This window comes from Protopterus annectens, chromosome 3.part1, assembly GCF_019279795.1.
Source record: "Protopterus annectens isolate FY-2018-M chromosome 3.part1, PAN1.0, whole genome shotgun sequence".
Classification (NCBI taxonomy): Eukaryota; Metazoa; Chordata; order Ceratodontiformes; family Protopteridae; genus Protopterus; species Protopterus annectens.
Genome location: NC_056732.1, coordinates 1,583,780,180 through 1,583,804,549, shown reverse-complemented (window position 1 = coordinate 1,583,804,549; position 24,370 = coordinate 1,583,780,180). Strand labels below are relative to the sequence as shown.

Sequence of the window (24,370 nt, the reverse complement as noted above, 5' to 3'; positions counted from 1 at the left end):
CAGGAATTGGCCTTCAAAGGACTGGTCCTTTCCTAATCCTGAAAAATTTCAAAGTGGTAAAAACAGGCGTGGCCGAGGAAGAGGACAATACAGAGGTTCTTACAGGGGACGACAATGGCAGCCAGCAAACCAAAGAAGTGACACAGGGGTATCCCCCGCCCCTCAAACACAATCTCAATGACTTTCCTCTACGACCGCCAACCAAGGAGCAAACAGAAGCACCCTTGGGCGGAAAATTATCTCTGTTTTCAGACAATTGGCACAGATTGACAAAAGACAAATGGATTTTGGACATTATAGTCCAAGGTTACAGGTTCCATTTTCACACCTTACCCAGAAAACAGATCATGCTAAACCTACCACCAAACCAGAGGGCAGAGGCTATCAAGCAAATTTCTCTGCTTGCTCAGATAAAAGCAATAGAAAGAGTACCACAACAAGAACAAGGCCAGGGATTCTACTCAAGACTGTTCCTTGTTCCAAGAAAAGAAACTCAATGGAGACCAATACTGGATTTGTCCACATTAAACACTTTTCTCATAGTACCAAAGTTCAAAATGCTGACTCTACAGCAACTCCTTCCCATGCTGGGCAAGGGGTCTTGGCTGATTACTCTGGACCTCAAGGAGGCGTACCTGCATGTCCCTATCAGACACAGCTGCAGAAGATACCTCAGATTTCTTGCAGGGCCAGAGCATTATCAATTCTCAGCATTGCCATTTGGCTTATCTACTGCGCCCAGAGTATTCACAAAATGCCTGGCTTCAGTAATTGCTCATTGCAGGCTCCAGGGTATCCAAATTTACCCGTACCTGGACGACTGCCTTATACAAGCGGACGACAAACTGATGTTGACAAAAAACTTGAACTATGTCATACAATTACTTCAGGCTCTGAGATACACAGTCAACTTTCAAAAGTCAAGACTTCAACCATCCCAGCAAATAACCTTCTTAGGAGCCAATCTGGACACAGACTCTCAAATGGCTTACCTGACAGAAGACAAGCAAGAGAAGTTAACTCATTATTTCAAGGGTTTGGCAAAACTCACCCAGATGACTGCAAGGAGATTCCTACAGGCCCTGAGTTACATGGCATCCTGCATTCTCCTGGTTCCATTAGCAAGACTACACACGAGAAAGCTTCAATGGTACTTAAAAAGCCTATGGTCTCAGCACAGCAACAACTTAGAGGCAACCATACCGCTCATTCCATGCTTACAAAAGGAATTCCTATGGTGGGCCTCGGTAAACCAGGCAAACACAGGTATGTCATTCAAAAAACCTCCGATAACACAGACCATGACCACAGACGCCTCAGACATTGGATGGGGGGCGCATATGGAAGGCAGATGCATACAAGGACAATGGTCTCCGAAGGAAACACATCTGCATATAAACCAAAAAGAAATGCTGGCAGTAATGCATGCCATCGAGGCCTTTCGACAACAACTTCAACAAGGCCATTTACTGATAAGGACAGACAACACCACTCTGATGTGGTATATAAACAAGCAAGGGGGCACCCATTCCTACCCCCTTTGCAGACTGACATTGCATCTTTGGGAGAAATCACTGAGCCTGAACATACACTTACAATCCCAGTTTGTTCTAGGCAAAGACAATGTGCTGGTGGACAGCCTAAGCAGAAATTTCATGGATCCTCACGAGTGGAGGTTACATCTAAGGATCTTCACACAACTCACCGCAACATGGGGCAGGCCAGAAGTAGACCTATTTGCCTCTCACCTCAACCATCATCTACAAAAATTCTGTTCAAGGACATACCATCCACAAGCTAGGAAAATAGATGCTCTTTCATTCAACTGGAACTTCCTAACAATCCATGCATTCCCACCTCTGCCACTGATGACCACAGTATTACTAAAGATCAAAGCAGAGACCCAAGGGGATCCTAATAGCTCCAGACTGGCCAAGACAACACTGGTACCCGCTACTACGGAGCATATGTCACAACAAGAAGTGGGCCCTTCCCCAATGGCCCCTACTTTTGACTCAGCACAACTTCAAGACAGTGCATCCAAACCTTCAGACACTGCAGCTGACAGCCTGGGAGATCCCATGAATAACCTCAATCTATCTCTCTCCAAGGAAGTTCAGCGGATATTAACAGAAACTCGAAGACTATCCACCAGAAAGGTTTATTTGGCAAAATGGAAGAGATTTAGCATTTGGAACACCAGCAAGGGTCATGATGCATCACTATTAAACATCCCACTCATCCTGGAATATTTGGCAGATATGCTTCAGAATGGACTCTCATATTCTTCCATAAAGATACATGCTTCAGCTATTTCAGCTAGATATAACACTGATCCACCTGTGTTTTCACATCCTTTGCCAAGGCAATTCCTTAGGGGAATCAAGAACATTAAGCCACCAAGAAAGGCTCCAGTGCCAGCTTGGGACCTCAACTTTGTCCTGGAAAAACTGACTCTACCTCCTTTTGAGCCAGCAGCTTCAGTGGACTTACAATTCCTCTCATGGAAGACAGCTTTCCTGTTGGCAATTACCTCAGCAAGAAGGGTTTCGGAACTACAGGCCCTAATGGCAAAACCACCCTTCATAATCTTTCACCGAGACAGGGTCTCCTTAAGAACCAACCCTACTTTTATGCCAAAGGTGGTATCTAGGGTTTCTTTAAATCAAGCTATTCATCTGCCTGCTTTCTTCCCCAATCCTGAAAACAAAGGGGAAAGACTGTTACATACCTTGGACATTCACAGACAACTTCGCTACTACCTGGACAGAACCAAGACCAGTAGGAAGTCTGATCAACTTTTTGTAGCTTACGCCCCTGGAGTACAAGGAAAAGCAATTTCAAAACAGACTATTTCAAAATGGATTGGACATTGCATCAGATTTTGTTATTCCTTCCATGGGAAGACTGTTCCAGCCAATGTCAGACCACACTCCACCAGAGCTACAGCCACCTCTACAGCATTCTTAAGAGGGGTGCCTACAAAGGACATTCTAGAAGCTGCTACATGGAGCCTCTGTGCATACATTCTCCAAACACTACAATCTCCCTCTATACTCCAGGTCCAGAGCAGGCTTTGCTTCGGCAGTCCTGCAGGGTTTGATTGCCACACCATCTCTTTCCTAGAGCATTCCTCCTCCCCCAGCTAAGCTATGGTATTCTACCCATATGTTATGACTGCAGTTGCATTCTTGAAGGACGTAGTACAGTTTTGTACCTACCATAAATGTAGATGATCGATAAATATGCAACTGCAGTCGGATTTTCCCTCCCTCCATACCCCTCTATGCCTTGGGTCCACTCCTATCCCTGTTCATCTTAGCTGGGGATATCTGTTATGGTGTATCTCTTTATTGCTTACTTATTTGTTTGGAAACCTGTTTTTTCCTTCCAATTTGATTACAGCCTTCCTTGGAGGGCACCTGGCATCTGGGGCAAGAAACACTGAAGAAAATGGCGTCGTCTGATGCTTATGTACTCCAGCCGCTCTGACGTCGGAGAGAAATGCGACATCAGCCGACATCGGACCCAGACTTTGGAATCCGGCCGACCGAGGGCTGCCTGAGGCAGGACAACCCATATGTTATGACTGCAGTTGAATATCTATCGGACATCTACATTTATGGTAGGTACAAAACTGTACTTTCGACCAGCAGAAGAGAAGAGCCCTTATCAGGGCTTTTTTTCTCTTTATTCAGTCATTCTGAGGACAAAAGAGAATCTCAGATCTTTCTCACCCCAGGGTGAGAGCCCGGACTGATAACCAGTACAAGTAGATTGAGAACCCCCAGTTTGCTTCTTTTGATAGTTACATTCACCAAAAGCGAGGTACTATGCCCTTTGCCTTGCGTCCGGGTAACAGTGCTCTCATATTTGTTTATTTTTACTTGCCCTCTTAGGTAGGCTGCACACTCTCAGGTGGTGATCCCAATCTCTTGTTTGAGACAGAAGTCTGGGTAAAATCTGGGGAAAAAGATCCAGTTCTTTTGGAGGTTGTGGAATACCCCTGAAAGGAGGAAGAGTGTTCCATACCATAAAATATCCTTGTCTGATGATGGTAAGGACCCATGAGTTCTGGGTTGTCTGATTCCAAGCCGGGAGGGAAAGAGAGACAAGAGGGATCAAGGGTCCTGGAGGCAGGTAGTCACAGACTATCTGGTTTACCTTGAAAAGGCTGTTTCTGCATGGGAGTAGGAGGTAGTCTTGGATGGGAGTGACTTAGGATCTCTCCTACTAGGCTTTTTGACTAAGGTAGTTTAGGTGCGTTAATTCCTCTGAAACCTAGGGAGAAAGGGATACAAAGATATGCTTAATATCTTGCAGCTCCTTTCCCTTCACTTGTAAAGATTTAAGCAGTTCTGCAGCCAAGGATACCGTACAAGGCCTTGTTGTCTAGAGGAGTGTACATTATCTTTGCTTGTATTTCATCAGGTAATGGTTCGAGCCTGAAACAGGAATACCTTCTCAGGACAGACCCTGAAGCAGGTGCCCTAGCTGAAGCCTCCACAGCATCATAACTGCACTTGGAGTGCCTAGTAGTGGCCTGGGCTGAGAAGCTAAAAATAGAGGAGAACTTAGCCTTAGTGGGAGAATCAGGAGCTCGGACAGAGGCTTCCCAGCATCTTATAGAAGAGCCAAGGAATGTTTGGCCATATGAATTTTATAGTTAATTGCCCTGAAGGGTGGTGTATACACCACCTTCCCTATTCTCTCCATGACTTTGCTGTCCTTATATGAGGGTGACGAGGTGGAAGGCAGCATTTGTGGTGCTTTGAAAGCAGAGACTGCAATGGTAGGGTTTTCCAAGGAACATTTGAAAGGAAATTTGGATTATTCAGGCAATTTATAAAATCTCTCTGGGCTTCTTAGCAGGAGGCTGGGAATGAGGGCACTTAAGCAGTTGGAAAGGCATCTAAGAATGCTGGCAGAACAGGGGGGGTATGGCAGATGAAGAGGGGGAATACATCTGAAGGAAGTTGTAGTAACTTTTTTTTTATGTTGGATACCTGTCAGCAGTGCCTCTTGAAGAATTCTCTCATTTTAAGGATAATCTCCCCAAAGGAGATATCCTCTCCAGGGGGAATCAGTGCCATTAGATTTCTCTTCTGTAGAGGCATAACCTAAGGGGAAGAAATGTGTGCTGAATAAGCCAAGGATTCATCACCTGATGATTCCTCCTAATCTGAAGGAACCATCTCAGAAATACCTCTTTAAAGGAGTAGAGGGAGGAAAGGAAGGCATAGGGAGAGAAGGAGGTGAATTCTGACATAGGGCCACATAGGCATTGGCCTTGGGGGGGGGGGGGTGGCATGTCAATCTGGGATTTGTTCCTGGGGAACAGAAGCAACATATTTAGTATTAATCTTTTTTGGTACCTCCATGTGGTGGAAAGTGGATGGGCCAGACGTTGGTCTGCACTCCACAATGTCAGTAGGGACGTCATCTCGCACAATGATATGGGTGACTCCACACGGGCATTCATTGACAGTAAGCCATGGTTCTCCCCTACTCCCGAGGTGGGCACCTGTGATTCCCACAAGGATGTCCTGGTATGGTCCTTAATGGCCTCCACTCTGGTACCCGTCGAAGGAACATCTATTTATTCCAGAATGGCGTCCTAGCCCACATCGGCCTTTGGTGATATGTCCAAATTAGAGTGAACAGCAGGTAAATCAAGGCAAGACTTCTTGGGCTTTTGGTTGCAGCTTGTTTGAAGGGCTCGATGTCACCTCCATATCACGCTAGCGATGCTTAAGGTGTTGGTTCTCAAGATGTAACTTCAAGGAAGCTGAACGGCTACGAAGTGTTTTGAGTATTAAGGCCTTACAGCAAGCACAGGCAAGTGTGGTCATGGTCTGGGCCTAGGCAAAACAAGCAAAGGTCTTGAGAGTCATGTGTAAATTGCCTTCCACACTGACACTTGCCATTCATAGTTGACATGTAATCACAGCAAAACAAAGTAGCCAAAATATTAAAGGAATAATGCCCCAGCAGGGTAGTTATCTGAATCAAGGTTCACAAATTGTCTGACCGACGACTGGAGCTGGTGATCGGACAGGCAGCAGAAAAGTTCTGAGGTTGGTGCGTGCTGACATCCACTTTATACCCAACATCTCTCTATGGCTGACATACGTTTGCTGATGTGTGGCATTGAGCATATCATATAGGAGCAAAAGACTGTACTAGCCAGATGTACGAGTTAGGTGGTAGTGGACTGCCTCATGTTATGAATACTGCTGCATATAAATAGGAGGAAATCTTAGCATAACATATTCGAATTCCACCCAGCTGCAATAGCTGCATCCACCTGCCATGCCCCTTTTCTTTATCATTTTTGTTTCTTAAGGATAAAGCATTATTTTGTCTTTATAGCTGATAAGAGGTACAGAATAAAGTTGCTTTCTGTTTTTTTCTACAGGCAGAGTCCTTGATTCCCTTTTTTCTGGCTGCTTTTTAATGATTGGTGCTTGGACAATCAGAGGGACTGTATGGAAGGGAGCCAGAGCTTTGGAAACACTCAGTTGTTGCTTCCTAGGCAGGAAACAGCTCAAATAGCCAAAGGCTACTGCAGCTTTATGGAAACATGTATAAGTTCTTACACAGCTGTACTTTTTTTCTTAGTAACATTATAACCCTGGATTTCCAACAACTCAAAACAAATTAAATCACTATCTGGATTATTGAAGGGAGGACCTTTTGGCATTCCTTTAGAATGCAGTTTGTGATCTGTTAATGAAGGATCCACTGGAACACTTGTTGGTGCTCTCTCTTTCCATCTGAAGGAAAGGTCCCTTAAGGGTACCAAGTTGAATGGAGAAAGCCACACAGGGTCCTCTTCCTTGATTTTTTTCACATCAACTTGTTTATATGAGGTGGCCATGACTTTCTTTATCACCATTATCCTCAGCTTTAAACAAGTTATCCAGCTTTCTTTCACATTATCCATTTACTACCAGCTTGAAGTACTGCTTCCTTAAAGTAGGTGTTAGAGGTAAAGGAAGTCGTACAGCATTAGTTTAAAAATTTAATTTTTGCAAAACTATCTGTGACAAAGGTAAAAAAATAGCGTTGACTAGCATTGCACATTTGTAGTGGTTATAATTTTGTATTTGAAATGTTTTGACCATTAATTAGGAGTAGAGGCATTACATCAGCTGAATTTCAAAACTTTTAAGGGATTATCTCAGGAAGTAAGTGCTTCAGAGTCTCTGCAAATTTGCTTTATTTTGATGTCACTGTGCATGTCTGCGATTGAATTAAGTCCATAATAAGAATGATTTCTCTGTGGCAGCAACATCACCACCACCCTCTAAGCTGCTTGCAAACCTGTCATTACATACACACAAGTTTTGAAAAGTGCACCCATGAAAGCCTTACTTGTATCACAAAAAACATTTATGCCAAAGCCAGGGCCTTGTACATGCAACATGTTACTCATATCTTCTGCTAACTGTACGTCACCCATACACAGTCTCACTGTAACACAGATTTTGGGAAAGTCCATACTTCTCTAAAACAGAGTGCTTCTGAACTCAATAGCAGAGGACAGAACATGATGTCTGCTAGTAATACAAGATCAAATTGTTTTCACTTTTGGGAAAATGACTGTGTAGCATTTCACACATCCTCACCTTTGATCTACAGAACTTCAGATTAGTTGTGATTCAAAACACTGGTGTCTCCAGCTGAAGTCCATTAAACCTTGAACTAAGCCAAATTTAACAGGTTGTAAGGCAAACAACATGGTCTGGTGGCCCCAGATCCAAGTTGGCAAAGTTTAAATTTTATTTGATTGTCTAAACATATGCACTTTTATATAAGTACAAGTGAAGTAGTGCAAGCATAACAGCTGTGAAGCATCAAGTGCAATGATACGAGTAACTCTTAATCAGAATGCAAACGTTTAAACAAAGGAAGGAGACTGTCATAAATTGTTAGCATCTTCCAGCTGTCATAAGATGGTACTGCTTTCCAGATCACACAAAGTATATGTAGAAAAACGCAGATTGAATAAGAAATGCATTGCAACTTTATCAGATGAGAAAATAGTAGGCTATGGGGTGCAGCAGCAAAATGCATCATTGCCTTTAGTCATTTAAAGTGACATGTAAATTTCAGTTTTTTGTGTGTAGCAGTGAAGTTAGTCAAATATATTGACAAAGTAGTGAAAACAAGGGGGTGCAAGGAAAAAAAAACACTGATGCACAAAACCCTTAGTTTTGGTATATCTGCTACCAAAATAGTCCAAAATGCTAGTCCCCTGGAACTGAGTGCTTCTGAACTTACCAGCAGAGGATTGATCTTAATGACTGTTTTCACTGATGTCCTTCAAGAATGCAACTGCAGTCATAACATATGGGTTGTCCTGCCTCAGGCAGCCCTCGGTCGGCCGGATTCCAAAGCCTGGGTCCGACGTCGGCTGATGTCGCATTTCTCTCCGACGTCAGAGTGGCTGGAGTATATAAGCATCAGCCGACGCCATTTTCTCCAGTCTTTCTTGCCGCGCGGTGCCCGAAGCAGAAGCAGTTCGCAAGTGCCGGTCGGTCAACATATACACCATAGCAGATATCCCCAGCTAAGAGGAACAGGGATAGGAGTGGACCCAAGGCATAGAGGGGTATGGAGGGAGGGAAAATCTGACTGCAGTTGCATATCTATCGGACATCTACATTTATGGTAGGTACAAAACTGTACTATGTCCTTCAAGAATGCAACTGCAGTCATAACATATGGGTTGAATACCATAGCTTAGCTGGGGGAGGAGGAATGCTCTAGGAAAGAGATGGTGTGGCAATCAAACCCTGCAGGACTGCCGAAGCAAAGCCTGCTCTGGATCTGGAATATAAAGGGAGATTGTAGTGTTTGGAGAATGTATGCACGGGATCGAAGAATACAGGAGCTGACCGACCGGCACTTGCACTTGTGGTGCTGAGGTGCCAGCCCGACACCCAATCTTCAATGAAGGCACGCCCATTCACACGTCTTTTGAATGCCACTCTACCGCGGGGAGGACATGCAGACTCCACACAGAAGGTGCTCCAGCCGAGAATTGAACGGGAGAACCTCTTGCTGTGAGGTGACAGCGCTACCGCTGCACCACCATGGCTTATCCTATCTGTAACGTATCTAAATGTGACTGTAAATTCTTTGACAACCATTGCTCCTACTACTGTTGCAACTGTCTGGGCATCCTTCCACATTGCTCCAGGTTCTCCCTGTATATCCTGATATTTTACGACTTTGTCTCTATGTAAAACACTGTAGTCAGAAGTAGCAATTTCAGTGATTAATGCTACTTTGTCTTCTGACGGATTACTTTAGTTGGTTTTGGGTTGATAATGGGTGATCCCATGGGATATAAACATTTCTCTCTCTAATGCTTTATGGTTCATGTTTCCAGTGCTTCTCATCTACATCAGTATTGTAATGTTCGCACAGTCCCCAGAACAACCTTCTTGCCACATTATAATGCCTTTCAGTGTACTGGCCTTCTGCCATTATTTTTACACTTTAAGTTTATGCGACTGTTTTGAGTTTCTGTTTTACATAGCTTTCATTTGTCTGTCTGTTCCTCATGTTCAGTGGACTTTATGTACTTAGTTCACTATCTTGGGTCGTCGTTAACTTTTCGTCTTTTGGTTTAAAGTTCTCTGTCTTTAACCATTCTTACACCAAATGATTGACATGAGGTTGTTTGAGTTCTCTGCTTGCAACTATAGATGTCCTATTCCCATTTTGTAGTATTCTTACTGAGGGATCCTCTGCCTCAGGCGACTGGAGTGTCCGGCTCCAATGCAGAAGCTTATGCCTGGTTGTTGCTGTCTTGGATGTAGAGACTTTCTATTCCTTGGACTATCTCTTCAAATGGGGCTTCAGTTCTGAGGATGGTGCGTGTATGTCACTTTGATGGCCTATTTCTGATAGCTGCATATGTGAAATGTACTGGGCACCCTACAGTAGTAAAAGACTTTGGCATACTGGCCTAAGTCTGTTCGCCTAGGTAGGCAACTCCCTCCTGTAAAGAATACTGTGACAGAGAAGAGAAGGACCTCTGCTGTTATGGTAAGTTCTTGCACAACTATTCTTTGTTCATCTTGTCTTTTTCCAGTGTGTGCTTACTGCATAGGAGACATCAGAAAGGTCTGGAAGTTGGACCTAAAGTTAACACACCTACCTGTGACTGGACTGAATAAACATACATTAAGTATTATATTGCAGCAGGGACCTTTTTTTTTGCGAATATGTACAGCTATGTTGAATATATTTGCCAGTTATTTTTTTTTTTATGATCTCTCACAATTGTGGTTTGTTATTGCAAAACTGTCTTCAGAGATTAACTTATGTAGAATGTATAGCTGTTGCATTTGAAGGACTAACCTTTTGATAGGTTATATGAAGGATACATGAGTGTTCTTTCACTGTAGAGGGTCCTGCCAAATATCGGATGATACGGTGAGCAGGTGTTGATGTGTTTCCTAAGGGTGTCTATGTAGCATCTTGTTTTAAAGGAAAAATTATTTTTTGCAGAGCTGAAGGTGTCGAATCTCCGGCAGAATCCACCCACTCCCTTTCTGCACCTGCATCTCCATCTGAGCCAAAACTGGAAGCAGAGAGTGATAAGTCAGATAAATGTTTTGCAGTCAAGATTGAAAGTTTGCCATCGCGTTCTACAGGTAAACTTCTTGGAATATCTTAAATCCTTGCTCACCATTTGATTTTTTCCATTTAAGTAATAAAAAGAAATTAGGTAATTGTTTAAGCAGACCCAGGTATGTGCATTCTTACTGCTTTGAAAATCTTGCCATTACCCTTCTGCCATTCTGGGCTTCCTTCATGTTTTTATTGGCATGTATCAAAAGGATAATTAATGTAGTGCATCCTTTAGAAAATGAGACTGGATTTTTTTTCCTATCCATTGCTCAACATATGGGTCTGTGATCTGACTATCATCCTCCTTCGATCACTTTCAAGCTTATGGATGTGGTGCTCAGGCTCTACCCCTTACCTATAATCCTTGGTGTGTGTGAAATACCGCAGATGTAATTTGCTGCCGCAAGAGCAGGATGGATCTGTAGGTGCTCAGGAGATAAGAGGAAACTTTTTCTCTAAAATCTCTGCATTTGATGTTTAACTTCTGTCTCCAAAATCTCTGTATTGGATGCTATTAAACCTTTTTTGTCCATTTTTCCCACCTCCCCTTTCTGTCTCTTACTTTGCTTTGAATAGGTAGGTAGGTACTAGGCTATCAGCCCAAGGGCCTACGTAAGCCTAGCCAACAAGGTTCCTTGGCTTACGCCACCCAAGAAAGTTATTTTCCTGTACCACTGTTGAGCAGAGACACAAGTGATCCCCAGGGCGTATTTCCTATTTCCCATCCACTCATCAAGATTTTTCTTGAAGAGTGCTAATGAAGAACTTTGCTTGACATAGATGGGTAGCCTGTTCCAGAGTATGGGAAGTCTGTGGGACAGGACTCTATCCCTCCAGCATGTCCTGTTTATTGTGATGACAAGGTTTAGGTCCCTAGAGCGTGTAGCTCGGAGGGATTGGTTTTTCTTTAGGTGTAGTATGTCCAACAGCTCTGGGTTTGACATAGCTTTATATGTTAGGCAGAGATCACCTCGGAGTAGGCAATATGCTACGGCGTACAGCTGGAGTTTATGGAGGTGGTCAGTGTAGGGCATTTGTTTGAGGCCAGTAATCCTCTGTGAGGTACTTCTGTGGCCTTTCCAGCTGCTGCAGATGTCTTGGGAGGTACATTCCAAAAGGGCCGTTTTACTCTCTAATGGGTTTGAGTGTCGAGTAGAGGGGACAATGACCTCTTTTTTCCTGGATGATGTGTCACGTAGAAGGATTTCCTGACTATTGTGGCGATATGATTATCAAAGGAAAGCCTACTGTCCACCTGGTTCCCAAGGTCTCTTACCACACATTCGGCGTTAAGTAGACTGCCACCTATGTGGTAGTTCATGGGTACAGAGTTTTTACCAAAGGGGATGACAGGGCACTTTCTGGCATTGAGCTTGAGGCCAAGGCTCTGACACCAGGCATCTGTCTCAGTGAGGCCCTTCTGTAGGATGTCCACATCATTTGGGGACTTGACTATGGCTCCTAGTTTGCAGTCATCTGCGAACTTCGTTAGCCAGAGGCCTTCTGTGTTAGCCTGTACTTCAGAGAAGTAGGTACAAATGGGAGAGGTCCCAGGACGGAACCCTGTGGTACTCCAGTTGTCACTGCTTTGAGGTTGGATTTGGAGTCTGCAACTTTTACAGTGCGGGTTTTGTCAGTGAGCCATTTGGCAACCCATCTTGTGACGTAGGGATTTTTACCTGGTTTAGTGAGTTTAACTATAATTCCAGAATGGGGGATAATGTCGAAAGCCTCGGCAAGGTCAAGATTGACTGTGTGAACCACCTTACCCTCATCTACGACTTTGGTGACTGCCTCAAAGTCGATCAGGTTCAGGAGACATGATCTGCCTTTCACAAACCCGAACTGGTTGGGATCCAGAGTTGGTAGGTTACCAATGTCTTTGAGTTCCATGATAGTTCCATGGCCTTGCAGACCAGGCTCGTCAGGCAAATAGGTCGATAGTTCCTGGGATCAGTGATGGCTCCCCCTTTGTGGAGTGGGATAACTGTTGCTGTGTGCCATTCAGTGGGTGCACAGCCTGATGCGAGGCTATTATTGAAAATGGTGCTTAAGAGGGGACCAGTTCATTTTGAAGTTTGTGTAAAACGCAGCCTTGGATATTGTCCGTTCCCATGGATGCTGTGTTTTTGGCTTTAGAGCGTTTACCTGCGTAGTTGTGATTACAGGGACTCTGCATTCTTCCTGTATAGATATGGGCCCTTTAGGTGGTGAGGGGGGGGGGGGTAAAGTTAGCACTGAACCTATCTGCCAGGATGTTGGCAATAACAGTTGGTTCTGTAATTTACCTGCCTTTGTGCTGTAACTCGGCAAGTCTGGGTGTTGCCATCGAGATTCTTGACATAGCTATGGAATGCTTTGTGGTTGACTATTTTGTTTTCGTAGCTAGCTTTGGAGGATCTTATAAGGGATCTCAGCTTCTTACTGAGGCCAACCAGGGAGCTCCTCCAATCATGGGATTTTACTGTCTTTTGCAACAGTTTCTTCCTTCTGTTGTACAGTTTGTTTATGGCAGGGGACCACCAGATTAGCTTTCTTTTTTTGGAGGATAGCATCTTGGTTCTGTTAGGGATAACATGATCCATGCACTCATGTAAGTGCTTGTAGAGTTCATTTGTGTAGGATTCAGCAGTTGTAACCGTATTGTCCATCTGCATGGGTGTCATGAAGTTCACTAGTTCTGTCCTAAGCATGAAGCTGGCTTTGGAGAAATTTTTTTACTGTGGTTTCCTTAATGGGGGGTGTGGGCTGGATGTGGATATCAAGGGTGATTAGCTTATGGTCGGATCAGACCAATGAGGAGTTGACCTCAGGTTTGGAACACCGGTCACTCATGTTGGTAATGGCTAGATCTAGGATATTGTTGCCCCCGGGTGGGGGTGTGGATAAGTTGATCTAAGGCATTGGAGTTTATGGATTCCAGAAAGCGGTGAGCTAAGAAGTTGGTACACGAGTAGATGTTCTTCGTGTTTCACTGTTGCAGTCATTACATTTGGGTAATCTGCTGGCAGGTTGCCGTCAGTCTCCCTGAATTCCAAAGTCTTGGGTCCTGCGTCGGTTGCTGACTTCTCTTCCATGACGTCAGGGATATAAAACATCCAGCCGACGCCATTTTCTTAAGTCTTTCTTGCCACGCGGTGCCCGAAGCAGAAGCATTTTGCAAGTGCCAGTCTGCAGACTACTGAAATAATCGAGTTTGAGTTTCAGAACCGAAGTCTTCAATAAAGCTAAGTACCCCATTGAGGAAACTTTTTTTTTGCTCCATACCGATGTCAGAAAAAGTTAATTGTATTACTTGTGGGAAGCAAATACCTCATAAGGATTTTCATTTATACTGTATTTCTTGTGCCCTGATCACGACATGCTAGGCTGTCAGTTTTGTGCTAGATTTAACTAACGCACTATTAAGCGTCGGTATATTTTTGCATGAAAGTATTTTGGAAACGGATTTAAATACCCAGAAATGTCATGTGATAGCAATCCGACTACCGGAGTACATAAAAAATGCAAAGAAAAGAACAGAGAAAAGGCAGTAGAGATCCAAAACAGACGAAGCTTCTGCTAAGCCAGCAGCCCCTGATACCCGCTACCTTGGAGTAGCAGGCCTCTACCGACATCCACGTGGAGTCCGGCATGCTGCAAGACACTCAAGGTGTTGGACCGAAGGATGTCTCCCTCCGATGGCTTCTGTGGGTGTATTCAGACCTCAACATTTGTATATCAAACCGACGACAGCTGCAAAACCAAAGACAAAAGCAACTTCTAAAACTAAAAAACCGACAAATGAGCCACGTGCACAGGCCTCTATGCCTTAAAAACAGATGATGAAAATGGCTGAAGACCTCTCTACCTTGATCAGGGGTACCCATCCCCCTCCAGATAGGCCTAGGCAAGACACTGATTATGAATCTTCAGATCAGATTTCTGTTTCTTCTGATTCCTCTTCTGATCAGGAATTATCTATACCTCCTTATGAGGATTCTGATGCAGAGGAGTCTACCATCTGCATCTTCTCCTGAGGATTATTCATTTGGAGAAACCTTGCATACTTTGAGGGAGCATTTTCACTGGGTGCGTCAAGACTTCTCAGAATCAAAAAAGTGACTCTGGGATTTCCTCCTTCTCTCTCAGCACAGGCCTTTAGCCATTCCCGCTGTTTTAGACATTGTGGATGATGTGTTTTCGAAGTCTAGCCTGACCCCTGACTCCTTACCTCCGGCTCCCAGTAAGCCTGACCGATATTACAGGGTCCCTGACTCGCATAAATTTTTATTTAGCAACCCTGCTGCTGATCCTGAAACCCTTTCACAGGGTCTCAAGGGAGTTAAGGCCTCAATAGCAGAAAACCCTACCCCCTCTGATAGAGATTCAAGGGCACTAGACAGATGGGGAAAAAAGGTTTATACATCTGCAACCTTGGCAATCAGGGCCTTAAACTGTCATTTTCATATGCTTAAGTACCAACAACATGTTATGGGATTGCTGAAACAGAAAATGATGATTTTAGAATGTGCGGAAAATAAAGAATTGCAGGAATTATTGCATGCAGCTGAACAGGTTGGAAAGTATACTTTGCAATGTGGTTTTGACTCCTTAGAGGCCTCCTGCAGGGCTGCAGTTACTGGATCTGTGACTGAGGCATGCCTGGTAAAGGAACAGAATTTGCCTGATCATGTTAAAGCTAAATTGCTAGATGCACCTTTACAGCATGATTCTCTGTTTGGTACTAAGGCAGAAGAGGTTTTAAAGAAAATGGAAGACAAAGCTAAGTCTATGCAAACTGTTAAAGATTTCTTACAAGTGCAGCCACCTAGATTTAGTAGACCCTGGCCTTCAAAAAATTGGTCCTTTCCTCTGTCAGGCAGAGCTCAAAGGGGCAAATCCAGATGCCCTAAGGGTTCCAGATACCAGACGCAAGATTCATACAGGTCAAAGCAATGGGGAGCTTCTACCTCCAGATCTGGAGGAGATAAAGCGCAAACCTACAGAAAACAATCCCAATGACTTCCCTCTGCCTACACCAAGCACTTATCTTTTGGCAGCCCATAGGGAGAAAGTTAGCACTTTCTGCTGCAAATTGGCATTTAATAACCCAGGACAAGTGGGCACTAAACATAGTATCACAGGGATACAGATTCCTTTTCCACACTCTCCCAATGGCAAGTGGTCGGCCAGATCTCCCAAAAAATCAATGGGGGCAGAAGCACAGAAACAGGTTACGTCCCTCATGGCTATGGGGGCCATTCAGTCAGTACCAGAACAGGAAAAAGGACAGGGCTTTTACTCAAGACTGTTCTTGGTACCCAGAAAGGACAAGGCTTTGCGGCCAATACTGGATTTATCGATTTTGAGCACATACCTGGACATTCCAAAATTAAAATGCTTACCTTGCAGCAGCTTCTGCCCATGCTGGGCAAGTATGCTTGGCTGGTGACATTGGACCTAAAAGAGACATACCCTCATGTCCCAATAAGACAATCGTGCAGAAGTTACCTCAGATTCAAGGCTGGCTCAGTGCATTGCCAATTCTCTGCACTGCCCTTTGGCTTATCTACTGCGCCCAGGGTCTTTACAAAGTGCCTGGCACCAGTAATTGCATTTTGCAGACAAAGAAGTATACAAATATATCCTTACTTAGACGACTGTTTCATTCAAGCAGAGAACAAGGACATTCTTTTTCGACACCTTGCATTTGTGAAAAGGCTTCTAACATGGCTCGGATACACAATAAATAAAAAGAAATCACAACTGGTACCCTCTCAAAAGATAACATTCCTGGGTGCAAGCTTGAATACAACTGCCCAGATGGCTTTCCTCACGCCAGACAAGCAAAGGCAACTGACTATTTACTTCAAACTGATGGCAACAAAAACCCAGTTATCTGCAAGACAAATTCTGCAGGTTCTGGACTTCATGGCATCCTGCATATCCTACTTATTCCATATGCAAGACTGCATATGAGGAAACTTCATTGATACCTGAAACGTTTATGGAGTCACCATTCTCAGTCTGGAAGCAGTGATTCCTCTCATTCCCTGCCTACAACAGGAGTTTCTATGGTGGGCAAAGGCATGTCACCAAAGCATGGGATGGGCCTTCACTCTCCCCCCTGCCAGACAAACGTTAACAACAGACTCATCGGGTTATGCCTGGGGGGGCCCACATGGCAGAGAAGATGCATTCAGGGCATATGAACCCCAAAACAAATGCATCTACATATCAACCAGAAAGAGATGCTAGCTGTTCCAAATGCCCCAACAGCCTTCAAGGACTTACTTCATCCAGGACAACTACTGATAAAGACTGACAACACCACAGTCCTGTGGTATATAAACACGCAAGGGGGTCCCCACTCATGCCCTGTTTGAAGATTAGCCATGGCGCTGTGGAACACAGCTTTGACCTACCAAATTCATCTTCAGGCTCAATTCCTGCCTGAAAAACAAAACACTCTGGCAGACTAATTAAGCAGATACCTTAAGGATCCTCACAAGTGGAAACTAAATCCACAAGGCTTCAGCATAACATAGAAATGGGGGAGCCCAGACATAGATCTATTTGCCTCTTTTCAAAATTATCAATTGAAAAGATTCTGCACAAGGACTTGTCGCAGACAAACATGGAAAGTGGACGCTTTATCCTTCAGTTGGAAAAACCTATCAGTTTACGCCTTTCCTCTTCTTCCCAAGGTCTTCCTAAAAGTAAGATAAGAGAAACCAAAGATGATACTAATTGCCCTGGACTGGCCCCGCCAGTACTGGTACCCAATCCTAAGGAACTTGTCTCAATACCCAGCTTGGACCTTACCTCAAAAACCTCGACTACTGTCCCAGCAAAACAATCAGATCATGCACAGCCAGCTCAGGACATTAAACTTGGCAGCATGGCGGATAATGTAGTCATACAAAAAACACCTCTCAGTAAAGCTGTGATGGATGTCATTCTGGAAGCCAGAAGGCCTAGTACTAGAAAGTCTAATGCTGGAAAATGGAAGAGATTCTGTGCCTGGAACCAGGCATAAGGAACTGATACAGCGGTACCAGATATTCCTCAGATTTTGCAATACTTAACTGAGATGCTGGACAAAGGCCCATCATTTTCATCAATTAAAATTCATGCCTCTGCCATTTCGGCTCATTACAAATCAGAGCCCTTTAAGGCAGTACCTCAGAGGAGCCAAAATTTAAGGCTCCCAAGGAGACTACCAATACCTGCATGGGACCGCAGCTATGTCTTGGAAAAGCTTACCCTGCCTCCTTTTGAGCCAGCTGCTACTGCTGATATGAAGTTTTTATCTTGGAAAACCGCTCTGCTCTTAGCAATTACTTCTGCAAGACGAGTTTCAGAGCTACAGGCGCTCATGGCTGTGGGAACCGTTCATCATTTTTCATCCAGACGGTCTCCCTGAGGGCAAACCCAACATTTATGCCTAAAGTAGTATCCAGTGTGGCTCTTAACCAAGCCATCCATCTGCCAACCTTTTACCCAAATCTACAGAACAAGGGGGAGAGAATTCTGCATTCTTTGCATGTACACAGCTTAGAGTCTACTTGGAGAGAACCAAAGCTTTCAGGAAGATAGAGCAATTGCTAGTGGCATATGCTGCTGTATCCCAAGGAAAGCCCATCTCAAAGCAAGACTATTTCCAAGTGGTTAGGCCACTGCATTAATTTCTGCTACTTGCACTATGGCAAGCCAGTGCCTAAGGGCATTAGGCCTCATTCCACCAGAGCTGCAGCCACATCTGCAGCCTTTCTCAGGAGAGTACCAACCAGAGACGTTTTAGAGGCGACTATTTGGAGTTCAGTGCGCACCTTTACAAAGCATTATCATATGCCACTCTACTCTTAATCCAGGACAGGCTTTGCCACTGCAGTTCTGCAGGGCCTCATAGCCGCTCCTACTGCTGTCTAGTTCCAGCCTCCCAACCATAGCTTTGGGTCTCTACCCAAATGTTATGACTGCAGCAGTGAAACACTAAGAACATAGTACAGTTGTGTACACTTACCATAAATGTAGATGTTCGAGTGTATTCACTGTTGCAGTCCAGGTTTACCCACCCGCCTTCTCTCTTTTTTTTTTTGGATCTTATCTTTCCTTCTCTGATTTATACTACCTATGTTGTGTATTTGCTTATAGATGAAGGTAAAATTTATATTGGTGTATTTCTGAATATATATAAAGTTTGGCTACCTTTTTTGGGGGCACCTGACATCTGGGACAAGAAAAACTGAAGAAAATGGCGTCTGCTGCTTTTATACCCCTGACGACCTGACGTCAGGTAAGAGGCGACAGCAGATGACGCAGGACCCAAGACTTTGGAATTCAGGCCGACTGAGGGTAACCTGCTAGCAGGATTACCCAAATGTAATGACTGCAACAGTGAATACTCCCGAACATCTACATTTATGCTCAATGTACACAACTGTACTTTTTCCCATTTATGGACGATTGGCTCTTCACTGCTTCCAAAAGTGTCTCTTGTAGTTCAGGAGGCTGTGCTTCAGTTGTGTCTGTTCTAAGGAATCATAGTGAACTGTGGAAAATCTGATGTTCATCGTGTTACCCTGCTGCAGTCATCACACTTGGGTTATCCTTTTGACAGGCGGTCCCGCAGTCGGCTGGAATTCCAAAGTCTTGGTCCGGCATCAGTTGCTGTCGCTTCTTTTCTGACGTGCGCCAGGGGTATATATAATGCATCCAACGCCATTTTCTTCAGTCTTTCTTGCCACCCTGTGCCCGAAGCAGAAGCAGTGCCGGTCGGCCGACTCCTGAGATTTTCGAAGTCGAATTTCAGATCCGAAGTCTTCAATAAAGCTAAGTACCCCGTTGGTGAAACTTTTCTTGCCTCTGACCGATGTCAGAAAAAGTTAACAATTGTATTTCTTGTGGGAAGCAAATACCTCATAAGGATTTTCATTCTTACTGTATACCTTGCCTAGGCCCAGTCCACGACGTCACTGGTTGTCGTTTTTGTGCTAAGTTTAATAAGCGTACTATAAAAAGACGCTTTGATTTCGCACGTCACTACTTCGGTAGAAAATTTAACTACACTATGCCGTCGGAGCAACCGACTACCGGCGTGCACAAAAAACGCAAGGATAAGGACAGGCAGCCTAGACCCAAGCCAGACTCTGAGGCCTTGGCTGGTCCGGTCTCCGGTTCACCGGTCTTCAGTGAGGCTCTGACGCAGCCCCTGACTGCCACAGATCTGGAACCCGAGACCGCTTTGGAACTTTTGGCGGATAGTGTTAGGCCGACGCAGCCATTTTGTTTAGCCCCTTCCGACGACTCTGCTGTAAAAGATGCTGGTGCTGCAGACACTTCTTCGGTTTCTGAAAGCGTCTTCAGACCGACGACGCTCACCATAAAAACGTACCCTAAGAGTAAGACTCCTATTAAACCTAAAAAGACTGCACTTCAGTCTCCAGTTCAAGGCCCCATGCCTAAGAAACAGATGCTCAAAATGGCTGAAGATTTGATCTCTCTAATCAGGGGTTCCCAACTCCCACCCGACAAAAGGCCTAGACAAGAGGAAGAATATGCCTCCTCTGAACAAGTGTCCATTTCCTCAGGCTCTTCTGAGGACCAAGATTACTCCTTATCCCCTTATGAAGATTCTGATGCTGAGGATTCTATACCCTCAGCTTCTCCTCCTGAAGACTACTCCTTTGGGGAAACTTTACACACTGAGGGAACATTTTCATTGGGAAGGTCAGGACTACTCTGACTCAAAGAAAAGGCTCAGAGAGTTTCTTTTACTCCCCCAGCACAGTCCACTTGCCATCCCCCCAGTTTTAGACATTGTGGATGATGTTTACTTAGAATCCAGTTTGAACCCAGATTCTCTGCCTCCTGCTCTGGCCAAACCTGACAGATACTATAGAGTGCCTGATTCCCACAAATTTCTTTATAAAAGCCCTGTTGCTGATCCAGAGACTGTCTCCCAGGGTCCCAAAGGGGCTAAGGCTTCTATGGCAAAAAATCCTGTAACCTCTGAAAGGGACTCCAGAGCACTAGACAAGTGGGGGAAAAAGGTTTACACCTCATCCATTCTAGCTATGAGGGCACTAAATTGCCAATTCCACATGCTAAAATATCAACAATTTCTAATGTCTCAGTTAAAACAAAAATGAGCACACTCCAACAGTCTGAATTGAAAGAAATGCAGGATCTGTTACATGCAACTGTGAACAGGTGGGCAAACCTACTTTATAATGTGGGTTTGATTTTTTTGAGGTTTCCTGCAGAGCAGCTGTCACTGGGTCTGTTATACGTAGGCATGCTTGGTTAAAGGTACAAACTTTGCCTGATCATGTTAAAGCAAAGCTTCTAGATGCTCCCTTACTGCAGGATGTTCTTTTTGGAGTTGAAGCAGAAGTCGTCTTAAAGAAAATGGAGGATAAGGCAAAATCTATGCAGACAGTCAAAGATCTCCTACAGGTACAGCCCCCTCGCTTCAGCAGAAATTGGCCAACAAAGAATTGGTCCTTTCCAGCTACTGACAGACCACAGAGGGGTAAATACAGACATCCAAGAGGCAGAGGACAACCACAAGCCCAGTACAAACCTCGCCAATGGGGCACTGCAACACAGAAGGGAGGAGAAGACAGGTCCCAAACTACCAGGAGGCAAACTCAGTGACTTGCACCTCATCTGGCCAAGCAACACTCTCTTGGCAGCCCCCTTGGGAGGAAAACTTGCACTTTTTTCAGACAGCTGGTACATTGTCACAAAGGACAAATGGGTCCTAGACATAATTTCACAAGGTTACAGATTCCATTTTCACACCTTGCCAATGAAAAGAGGAATGCCAAACCTGCCACAATCAATGGGCAGAGGCACAAAAACAAATTACAGCTCTCATGGACATGAGTCATTCAACTGGTACCTACTCGAGAGCAAGGCCAAGGTTTTTACTCAAGACTCTTTCTCGTTCCCAGAAAGGACAATGCCTGGAGGCCAATTCTGGACCTTTCAATTCTTAACACCTTCTTACAAGTACCCAAATTCAAGATGCTTACACTACAGCAGCTTCTTCCCATGTTGGGCAGGAAAGCATGGCTATTAACAGACCTCAAGGAGGCATACCTGCATGTCCCTATCAGACAAAATTGCAGAAGATGCCTCCGTTTCATTGCAGGTTCAACACATTACCAATTCTCTGCACTGCCCTTTGGCTTATCTACTGCGCCCAGGGTCTTCACAAAATGCCTGGCACCAGTAATTGCATACTGCAGACAAAGAGGAATTCAAATATACCCTTACCTGGACAACTGCCTCATCCAAGCAGAAAGCAAGGACATCCTCTTACAACATCTGGCTTTTGTAAAACATCTAAGTTGCCTTGGTACACAGTAAACGAAAAGAAATCAAAACTAGTACCCTCACAAAAATATGACATTCCTGGGTGCCAGCTTGAATACAACGGCCCAGAAGGCTTATCTGACGCCAGAGAAACAACTACAGCTGACTCAATATTTCAAAGCAATGGAAACAAAGACCTAACTACCGGCAAGAAAAATTCTGCAGGCCTCTGGCTTCATGGCATCTTACATACTACTAATAAAATTTGCAAAGCTGCATATGAGGAAATTACAATGGTACCTAAAAAGCGTATGGTCTCAACACAGCCACAGCTTGGACACAATGATATCTCTCATTCCCTGCCTACAACATGAGTTTCTATGGTGGTCACAGGCATGTCACCTCAGCAAAGGTCAGCCTTTCACCTTGCCCCCCGCCAGGCAAACTATGACAACAGATGCATCGGACTACGCCTGGGGGGCACACATGGCAGGACAGTGCGTTCAAGGCGTATGGACTGCAGATCAAAGGAATCTGCACATCAATCAAAAAGAGATGCTAGCTGTACAGAACGCTGTGACAGCCTTCAAGAATCTATTACATCCAGGACAACTTACAATAAGAACGGACAACACCACAGTAATGTGGTACATAAACAAACAGGGGGGTACACACTCCTATCCTCTATGCAGGCAAGCAATGACCTTGTGGAACACAGCTCTGGCTTACCAAGTTCAGTTACAAGCTCAATTCCTGCCAGGAAAAAAAAGATCCCCACGAGTGGAAACTGGATCCACAAGTATTTGCAATGATAACTCAAAAATGGGGCCTTCCAGACATGGACCTGTTTGCCACTCCTCGCAACTATCAACTAACAATTTTATACAAGGACACTTCACCATCAAGCTTGGAAAGTGGACACACTCTCATTCAGTTGGAAAAACCTAACAGTATATGCTTTCCCTCCATTGCCTCTCCTCACAAAGGTGCTTCTGAAAGTCAGAAAGGAGAAACCACGACGGATACTCAATAGCCCCAGACTGGCCACGCCAGCACTGGTACCCACTATTCAGGAATATGGCCCAGGGCCCACCTTGGATTTTACCACAAATTGCCCATTTGCTCACACAGCAGACAATCAGATTCTTCACAGCCAGCTCAGAACCTTAAATCTGGCTGCATGGCAAATCACCTAAGCATCCCGCCAGCTCTTCTTTCCCAAGCAGTTGTTATTCTGGAAGCTAGGAGGCCCAGCACAAGGAAGGCTTATTCGGATAAATGGAAAAGGTTTTGTGCCTGGAACCAAGCTAAAGGCCAAAACACACTACAGCCTCACATGCCTCAGATTCTACAGTATTTAACTGAGATGTTACACAAAGGACTTTCTTTTTCTTCCATTAAAATCCATGCATCAGCTATTTCAGCCCACTGCAACACGGCTCCACCCTTATTTTCGCATCCACTTCTAAGGCAGTTCCTCAGAGGGGCAAAAAACATTAGGCCCCACGGAGAGCACCTACACCAACATGGGACCTCAATTTTGTTCTGGAAAAACTTATGCTACCTCTCTTTGAACCAGCTTTCTCTGCAGATCTACAGTTCCTATCATGGAAAACTGCCCTGCTGCTAGCAATAACGTCAGCTACAAGAGTCTCAGAGCTGCAGGCACTAATGGCAGTGGAACCTTTCCTCATTTTCCATCAAGACAGAGTTTCTCTACGAACTAATCCTTCCTTCATGCCTAAGGTGGTTTCCAGTGAGGCTTTAAACCAAACCATCCACTTACCCACCTTCTTCCCAAATCCACAGAACAAAGGAGAGAGACTCCTGCACTCCTTGGACATTCACAGGCAACTTCCTTACTACTTGGATAAAACTAAGGCTTTCAGAAAATCTGATCAGCTCTTTGTATCCTATGCTACAGCTTCACAAGGGAAGGCTACATCTACAGCCTTCCTCAGAGGGGTTCCAACCAAGGAGATTTTGGAAGCTGCAATTTGGAGTTCAGTACACACCTTTACCAAACACTATCACTTACCACTCTACTCTAAGACTAGGGCTGGCTTCGCCACTGCAGTTCTTCAGGGCCTTCTAGCCTCCTCTAACCCTGTATAACTCCTCCACCCATCCTTAGCTTTGGGGTTCTACCTAAGTGTGATGACTGCAGCAGGGTAACACGATTAACATAGTACAGTTTTGTACCTACCATAAATGTAGATGTTTGTGTGTTCACCTTGCTGCAGTCCAGGTTACCCTCCCTCCATCCCCTCTGATCTAACTGGCGAAATCTCTACAATACATTCCTGATGTATTGTATTTGCTTATAGCTGGAGGGATTTTGTGTTTGTGCAAAAATTACATAATTTGGTACTAATTACTGACCACATTTTTGGGGGCACCTGACATCTGGGGC

At 44.5% G+C, this 24,370-nt stretch overlaps 1 protein-coding gene across 1 annotated transcript in view; it reads left to right on the top strand.

Annotated features, from left to right (window-relative positions):
* Positions 1-24,370, top strand: part of LOC122797814 — a 2,009,088-nt gene that overhangs the window by 651,000 nt on the left and 1,333,718 nt on the right. Inside the window, exon 7 of the mRNA XM_044066337.1 lies at positions 10,528-10,673. Within this exon, the coding sequence (XP_043922272.1) occupies positions 10,528-10,673 (146 nt within the window). The remainder of the gene's footprint in view (positions 1-10,527; positions 10,674-24,370) is intronic.